The sequence below is a fragment of the Dryobates pubescens genome, chromosome 13, assembly GCF_014839835.1.
Source record: "Dryobates pubescens isolate bDryPub1 chromosome 13, bDryPub1.pri, whole genome shotgun sequence".
NCBI lineage: Eukaryota > Metazoa > Chordata > Aves > Piciformes > Picidae > Dryobates > Dryobates pubescens.
The window spans coordinates 3,107,076-3,115,782 of NC_071624.1; the positions used below are offsets into that span (position 1 = coordinate 3,107,076).

General features: G+C 55.3%; 1 protein-coding gene across 1 annotated transcript; it reads left to right on the forward strand.

Moving 5' to 3' along the window:
• The first annotated feature begins 6,184 nt into the window (after positions 1-6,184).
• On the forward strand, positions 6,185-7,306 carry FOXL2 (forkhead box L2). The gene has a single exon (XM_009904806.2). The coding sequence runs from the start codon at positions 6,389-6,391 to the stop codon at positions 7,304-7,306; it is 918 nt and encodes a 305-aa protein (XP_009903108.2). The 5' UTR covers positions 6,185-6,388.
• The last annotated feature ends 1,401 nt before the right edge of the window (positions 7,307-8,707 follow it).

Sequence of the window (8,707 nt, forward strand, 5' to 3'; positions counted from 1 at the left end):
TTATGTTAGAGTATCTCCATAGCAACAACGGGAGAAGCCTCTTTCGCTCTCATTTTTTTGTACAATGCTCTTAATTTGCAACTTCAGGATGATCTGGACATGAGTGGACTTGCATGGTTCATGGGGTTTTGTTCTTTTCTTTCTTTTTTTTTTTTTCCCACCCATGCTTTGTAGAAAAATAAGCACCAATTTTGAAGTGCTAGAAAGAGCAGCTTGCTTTGGGAGTAGTCAGACTGACACAAATGATCTTTGCTTCGAGCTTCCTAAAGAGACATAATTTCTTCTCTGTCTAAGAAGAGGAGGTTGGCTTGTTTGTTTTTATTTGCAGCATTCAGCAGCATTGCTGTAGGCCAATGCCTGCAGGATGGCAGTAACACAGGATTATCCTGCAGAGTCGTAACTAGTGAATCCATAACAGCCAACCTGAACTCTGCCGCAGGCTGCCATTTAATACCACAAGAAACTGTTTGCATTTCATCATGTAACCGGTTGTGTGATTCAAGAACCTTCCCTGGATCAGGCTGTGCTTTCAGATGAAAGAAAGGAACTACCAAATGGGAAAGTGAAATATATCGTTTGTTTTCCTGTAGGCCTGTCCTCTAAGCATAAACAAATATACTGTAGTGAAGGCTCTGGCTCAGGCTACAGAGGAGAAACTGGGAAGAGATGGGAAGCAATATTATAAGATGGGAAAAGGTTGGAGCTGCCTTTTCTCAAGAGCTAGGTTTCTTTGCCATCAAGGCAATAGGAACAGGCTCAAAATGAAATGAGACACAGAAAAGCATCTTCATAGTGTCAGCTCAAGAGGAAAATCTGTTCTCTTGATCCTAAAACCTTTCCTTCTAAAATTCCCATTCAGAGTGGGTATAGAATTAAGCCCATTTGTGGCTTTTCCCTTAGGCTTTCTTAGATGGGCTTTTATTCAATGTGATTTCAGTCCAGATCATAATAAAGTTGTTCTGTTCCTCGTGAAGCTCACATTTTGGATGTACAGCCATCATGGTCTACGGACTGCTTAGTTTTTCCTGTAAAAACAGAAATTCTTGTACGGCTGGGAGCTTGTACAAACAAGCCTGAAGCTACCAGAATTTTTAGCTTCACAGTATAAATGAGAAACTAAATTCTCCACTGCAAAACATATATGCACCTATATACACTCAAGGCTTGACAATGAGACTCATTCATGCAGAAGAAGACACTTTCCAGGTAAGCATTTCCTTGTTCTGGCATCATATGCCAAGTAATGTAATTAAAGAGTGCTTATGAAATATTTGGGAATCCTGAACAGACAGGAAAGCAGGGATCTGTGTGTGTGGTGTCTCTAGATGAGCGAGGGGACCTGCAGGCTCAGCGAGAGGTGAGGTTCTGAAAACGAAAGCTGCTTCAAGCCAGAGTTTAGCGTCTAAGGAAAGTGACACGCGTGCGATTCTGCCTCGTACAGTGGTTGCGTTGAGGTTGCAAAAGTGATTATTCCTGGTCGCTGGTGCTGTGCCTCTAATCAGGACCTCCAGGATCGAGCCCTGCCTTCAGGTGTCGTTTAGAAAGGGAGCGAAACGGGCTCTGGGGAGGAAGAGGCCCGGCCAGGGCTGCCTGCGGAGGCTGGGGGAGCCGCGTCCCGCCGGCACCTCCGCGCTGCTCTGCCCGCAGGGACCCGCAGCTCCGCGTGGAGCTAGCACAGGAAAATGCCTCCGTCTCCAGCCTCTTCAAACACTGTCTGATGCATTTTCTTTAAAGTCACAATATTCTGTGCCTTGAGGTACGTTTTGTTAACCGTCTTGAGCGCCAGGGTGCGGGACATATCGTGACCCGCCGGCTTCACAATATAACCGTATTCTCCCGTCTTTCTTATGGGAATAAACACTCCGGGTTCTTAAACATTAGTATTTGGGGAAAGAAGTGGGGGAAGGAGGAGGTGGAGGAATCGGAGCAAATAAAAATATTTGAAACAACAACCCGGTGAGTGCCCTCTCCGGGGCTGTGGTAGTTGTGCAGGGAAAGGGAGCGCTGCTCGGATCCCGGAGCCCGGTCCCGCTCGTCGCGATTACGGGGCTCGGAACAAGGCGCGTCCGCCTCTAGATGCGTATCCGTGCCGTTCCTACACGAGCAAAATTAACCCGGGCTGATGTAGTGTGCTGGGGACGGAGCGGTCCCGAACGGTGGTTCTGTCCCTGAGAGCTAAGGCACGGCATGGCACCCGGAACGGAGCCGGGAGTCGGAGGACAAAGGGGCCGTGTCATCTGTCCCTGTCCGGGTCTCGATGCAGGAGGAGGAAGCCCTGCCCGATGCCTGCAGGCGGTGGCTTGGCTGCGCTGGCCGAACGGGAGCGGGGCGCGCCAAGCCGGGGGCGTCCTGTCTCTCCCCGCCGGAGACACGTTTTCTCTCCAAGAGGGGAAAAAAGAAAGAAGGTAAGAAGGAAAGAAGGAAGGAAGGAAGGAAGGAAGGAAGGAAGGAAGGAAGGAAGGAAGGAAGGAAGGAAGGAAGGAAGGAAGGAAGGAAGGAAGGAAGGAAGGAAGGAAAGAAAGAAAGAAAGAAAGAAAGAAAGAAAGAAAGAAAGAAAGAAAGAAAGAAAGAAAGAAAGAAAGAAAGAAAGAAAGAAAGAAAGAAAGAAAGAAAGAAAGAAAGAAAGAGAGAGAGAGAGAGAGAAAGAGAAAGAAAGAGAGAAAGAAAGAGAGAAAGAGAGAGAGAAAGAGAGAGAGAAAGAAAGAAAGAAAGAAAGAAAGAAAGAAAGAAAGAAAGAAAGAAAGAAAGAAAGAAAGAAAGAAAGAAAGAAAGAAAGAAAGAAAGAAAGAAAGAAAGAAAGAAAGAAAGAAAGAAAGAAAGAAAGAAAGAAAGAAAGAAAGAAAGAAAGGAAGAAAGAAAAAAAGTACGTTTGGGAGAGGAGGAAGTCTACCACGCTTACAAACAAACCGGCTCCCAACCTTCAGGTAGAAATCGGCCCTGCTGCCTGCACGGGGGTGAGTAGGAAAAAAGCCCACTCGGGCTACTGGAGTCTGTTCATGGCTGCAGCTGAAGGCATTGCTTTGTCGGGCTGCCGGGTCAAAGCGGGGCAGACGTCTTGCCCGCGTCCCTGCAGTGCTCCTCGATGCCCTCGGTCGAGAAACTCGGCGCTGACCGTGCCCCGCTTCGCACCATAGTGCCACGCGCGCCTACGGGCTCAACCTCAGCTGCGTCCCAGACAGGATACTGGACCTGGGGCCGCAGCGGAGGGTGCCGTGCTCTGTTCTGGACGGGACACTCGGCCCAGCTCGGTACTGGAGACGCTGGGCAAAACCCCGATTTGCACCGCCTCTCCTTCGCTTCTTCTCGCTGTTGCACGGCCAGAGCTAAGCCCCGCTCTGCCTGCCTCGTTCCCTAAACTGGGAACGGGCTGGAGGCGAAGCTGTTCTGCCTTCGTGTGAGGAAAGAAAGAGCCCTTTCCCTTCAGCGTCCCGCGGCGGCATCTGCCCCTCACCGCAGCGGGCCGGGGTCCAGGCACCGGCGCCGTGAACCCCCCTCCACTGCTAGACCCTCTCCTGCTTCCTCTATTCTTGAGGGTGGCCGCAGGCCCGATCCCGGAGCTCTGTGGCTCCTCGGCACTCACTTTGTCCGGATTCGTTAGGCTCTTGCCCGGCCCCGGAGAGGTGGACTTGCCAGGGCGTACAGCCACCGGCGGGCAGCCACCGGCGGGTCGAGCCGCTCCTCAGAGTCGCGGCGGGATCCCCCGCTCCTTCACGGAGCAAGTGCCCGTCCCTGTTAGCTGCATTACCCTCGCCGAGACATTTCTGAGTGTCGTTAAGACCTCGGCTCTCTGCTTAAGAGCAGATACAGTGTCCAGGCTTGGTTCTAGTGCCGTGCTCCTGCGTTTGCAGGTGGCTCTTTAATGACCCAAGTTCAGTTAGCAATGGGAGAGGGGACAGCCCGACAGTGCTTGCCTGCCCATGTGCCAAACGTTCAAGTAGCCGCACACGGGGCCGCGCTCTCACCTTTGCTGCTGCTCGGCGCCGTGGCCGCTCCCAGAGCAGGGCTGAGTTTCTGCCCTGATGTTCATCCGAAATCCCCCTTGGTGGGTCTGTCAAAATACCCCAAACAAGACCTTCGGATGTCAAATGTCCTCTGTGAGCAAATGAGCCCTAGTAAGAACTCACCCGGCTTAGGAGTGAAAAAGAGGCATCTGCCATTTGGCGGAGGTGATGACACATGCAGCAGTGCTGTTACACCTGCACCAGCCCTAGCCGCGGAAATGCCTGTGAGGGGGAGCTCCGGGAGCTGCATGGGTGGCCGGCAGAAAGAAGCCAGCCCCTGCTCTGGGGACCCCGGCAGTCCCGGCAGGGCACAGCTGGCTCCGGCTGCCCCTCCGGGCAGCCGCCAGGACCGGAGCTGGACGGGAAGGAAAACTGCAGAGGGTGTCTCCTCTGTGGGCCTAATTCCCCCGCAGTTTCATTTGTGTGCGAGAGGGGAGTGCTCGAGCAGCGGAGTGCGCTGCTCCGCGACTTTGTGCCGAAATCTAGGGGCCTCGTTTCTCTGCCTGAATTTTAGCAGCAGTTTAGAGTGTGCGTTTCTCCGGCAATGTGAGATACATTCGTTTTACGGCTACAGGCAAAGGTGCATAAACGTATTTTATCTGAAGGCGGGGTGAGGGGTGCGGGGGGGTGTGTGTGTGTGTAAATTAGGAATATAATAGCTTCCTGAAGGGATGTTTTATTGCTTGTGTACATCTTGGACTGCCTTCACACAGGAATAGGATGGAGAAGCAGGAAGCCGTGTACCGAGCAGAGGAACTGGAGTTCCTTGCATGGGATGCTGAAACCCCAGGGCACCCCGATGGGAGAGCCCAGCTGCACTGGGGATGTTGTCCGAGAGCTGCCAGACCTCTGGGCTTGCAAAAAATGGTTATGAAAAGTGATGCCTCACATAAAATCAGCAGGGCCGAAAATAGTGCTGCACTGTAGTTCACGTTCAAGAAAGGCAGAAACGCACCTGAAGGCCGTGACCTGCCGGCCCAGGGTGCTGCGGGCGTCGGAGGTGCACTTGTAGCTGCTTCAAAGATCGTTTCTCCGCAGCCCGGGAGGGGAAACACCGAGATGTGCTTAAGTACTGGTCAGGACGTCAGGTCCCTGTGGACAAAACCCCAGAGCAGAAAGCTCACTGCAGCACTGGGCCCTGGGGCTGGGTATCACGGGTGGCCTCGGCTCCACGGAGCTCAGCCCGGCTGCTGCGGCTGCCGGGGGTCGCGTTTTGTTGTGCGGGATCTCGGGAGGGACAAATAGGACCAGTCTGCCCCGCTCCCGGGGATCGGGAAGGATGCTCCGTAGAAATCAGTGCAAAGCCTCCTCTGTCCGTTTGCCCGCTTTTGTACCCGCTGTTGGGGCAGCCCTGTGTCAGTGATTTGCTAGTACACGGCACCTCTTGTGCTCAGGCCGGCTTGAGAGTGCCTTTGTGCTGCTCGGAGGCTGTACCTGAAAGCAGAAAAGGGGAAGGAGCAGGGGAATGTCGGTGCTCTAGGAATTGTATGAAATAACTCGGATAGCTCCAGGCGAACGATCAGGAGCAGTGCCCGCTGTGCCATACTCCGTCCTGCCACCCTGCCCCGGCCCTCGGGCCGTCTTTGAGCCTTGAGTCACGCTGAGTGCCTCAGGGTATTTTGCGGGGAGGGAGAACGAGCGACCCGATACTTCTTGCTCTCTGCCTCCTGCAAATAAGGGCTGCAAGAAGCGACTCGCAGGGAGCGGCAATAGCCTTCTTGCGCTCCCCGGGCGCGATCGGTCGGCGGGGCCCGGGGCCAAGACATATAAACGCGACCGCGTGTACGGCTGGACCTGTGACAGCCGCCGAGGCAGGGGCAAGCGCGGCGGCTGCGGGCACACCCCCTCGCACCCACCGCCTCCAGCGCGGCCCTTGGCAGGGCGCGCACTGCTGCGAACCGCGCCGGACTCCCCGGGCGGGCGGCGGAGGAGGCTCGCTCCGCGCCCCCCGGACCCACCCCCTCCACCCCCGCCCCCAGCGGCCGGGCCGGGGCGGTTCCGCGCCGCTCCGCGGGGCCACGTCGGGCCGAGTGTGCGCGGGGCTGAGCGCGGCGCCGTGACTGCGGGGTGAACTCGGCCGTGCCCAGCGGCTCGGCGGCGATAGGGGAGCGGGCTCCTGACGAAAGCGGAACTCAGCCAGGGCCATACAAATCAGAAAAGAGCCCGGCCGCCGCGGCAGAGGGGAGCGGAGCCCACGGGGGCAGGGACGCCGCCGCGCTGCACGGACCAGCGGCGCCGCGAGAGGCGCCTCCTCATCTCCGTCCCGGACCCGGCTTCGGCTTCAATACCAACTTCGGTCCCGGTGAGCGCCGGGCGGGACGGCCGCCTGCACCGGGCTCCACGCAGCGGGCAGCGCTCCGCGCCCGCGGCGGCGGACGCGGAACACCATGATGAGCAGCTACCCGGACGGCGAGGAGGACACGGTGGCGCTGCTGGCTCATGACACCAGCGGCAGCAAGGAACCGGAGCGGGGCAAGGAAGAGCTGAGCGCCGAGAAAGGGCCCGAGAAGCCGGACCCCTCTCAGAAACCCCCCTACTCGTACGTGGCCCTAATCGCCATGGCCATCCGGGAGAGCGCGGAGAAGAGGCTCACGCTGTCCGGGATCTACCAGTACATCATCAGTAAGTTCCCTTTCTACGAAAAGAACAAGAAGGGCTGGCAGAACAGCATCCGCCACAACCTCAGCCTCAATGAGTGCTTCATCAAGGTGCCCCGGGAGGGCGGAGGCGAGCGCAAGGGCAACTACTGGACCCTGGATCCCGCCTGCGAGGATATGTTCGAGAAGGGCAACTACCGCAGGAGACGAAGGATGAAGCGGCCTTTCCGACCGCCCCCAACCCACTTCCAGCCCGGCAAGACTCTCTTCAGCCCCGACAGCTACGGCTACCTCTCCCCGCCCAAGTACTTGCAGTCAACCTTCATGAACAACTCGTGGCCGCTGGCGCAGCCCCCCGCGCCCATGCCCTACGCCTCCTGCCAGATGTCTGGCGGGAACGTCAGCCCCGTCAATGTGAAAGGACTCTCGGGCCCGGCGTCCTACAGCCCTTACTCGCGGGTACAGAGCATGGCACTGCCCAGCATGGTGAACTCCTACAATGGCATGGGCCACCACCACCACCCACACGCTCATCACCCGCAGCAGCTCAGCCCGGCAAGCTCCGCGCCGCCCACAGCCCCGGCCGCGAACGGAGCCGGCCTCCAGTTCGCCTGCGCCCGCCAGCCCGCCGAGTTGTCTATGATGCACTGTTCCTACTGGGAGCACGACAGCAAACACAGTGCCCTGCACTCCCGCATAGACATCTAGGGAGGCTCCGGCCGTCCGCCACTGCAGAAATACCCTAGTGCTGGCCCCGCTGCCCCTCTCCGATCCCGCCGCCTTCTGCGCTCTCATGCCTCTCCTCCTTTTTCTCTCTGTGCCCAGACTGTGGCGGTGGGAAAACAGCATCCCTGCTCTTCGTGTAGTGTAGGTGTAGGAGCCGTCCTACGCTGAGGAAAAGGCAGTGTAAGTGTGGGAGCTTCTCCAGCGGGGCTGCTCCGGATGCAGCGGGGCCGGGCCGGCCGCTTCTCGGCGAGCTCGCATCTACCGTTCGTTCCTCTACTCGTGTGTGTGTGTATTTGTGAGAGGTTTGCAGGCGGGACCACGCAATTAAAAATACGCTGGTTAGCCCGCAAATTTTTGCTTCTTTATAATTCGGCCGTAATCTTTTTGGGATCAGCTTTGAGGAGAGTAAAAAGGAGCTTGTAAATAGCAGAGACGTTTCCACGCGTGGCGGTACGGAGCTAGCGGGGCCTAAACAACGCCGTTTGCCCGTGGTGTTTGTCCTTCTCCTCTTTTTCATCTTCTCTGTCTTCTCCCTCGGTCTTCAGAGCACCGCGTTTCTTCCGAGCCGTGGTTTCTCGTCAAAATAGTACTTACGTGGGGACTGCTTAATAGCAGGAGATGTGTGATATTGCTGGTTATTAGAAACCAACAAACAAAACCCGCCAAGGTCACTCGTTAAACGTTTCGACAGCGGTAAATATATTTTTTGAAGGAGACGATGTCCTCTGAGGTCTTAAAAGTAAATTTATGCAGGTCTAAAAAAAAAAAAAAAAGATATTTTTATGTTGTTAAAAAAAAAAAAAAGATACGATTTCCTGTAAATCGGAATATTTTTCTGTGTGCGCATTATTAATAATGAAAGTTTAAACTATCTTCGATTTTTTTGACCCCCCAAATCTGGTCCAAAATGGATTTTTCGGTAGGTTCTGCTTTTGAAAGCTTGCCCTTTTCTTCAAATGGTGTGATCCTTCAATTTTACATAGACTAATGTGAAAAAAAATAATAATACAGGGGCCAGTTGATAGCGATTTTATAAATGTTTATGTAAGCTGATAGATGCTGTGGCATAGTACCGTTTTGGGACCAACTTTTCTAGAGTGAACTAGCACTTTTATTGTACTTTCTAGCATTGTAACGTCTCCAATAAAATGCCTTTCCTTCTTTTCATATCGTTTTATGTCGCTGTCCTCCTCCGGGCTCGGGATCGAGAAGCGGCAGCGGAGAACAAGGCCGCTCCGCGGCTCCCTGACGGCGACGGGCGACGGGCACCGCTCCAGCCCCTGTGCCCCAGCAGCGGGCCGGCACCGCTCTCTGCCTGCTCCGCTGCGGGAAGTACGCCGGTTACACTCGATCGGTGCATCTGCTCTGTTAAGCGCCATGGTG

Excerpts from the sequence above, each read along its gene's own strand:
- FOXL2 (XM_009904806.2), top strand. The coding sequence starts at position 6,389 with ATGATGAGCAGCTACCCGGACGGCGAGGAGGACACGGTGGCGCTGCTG.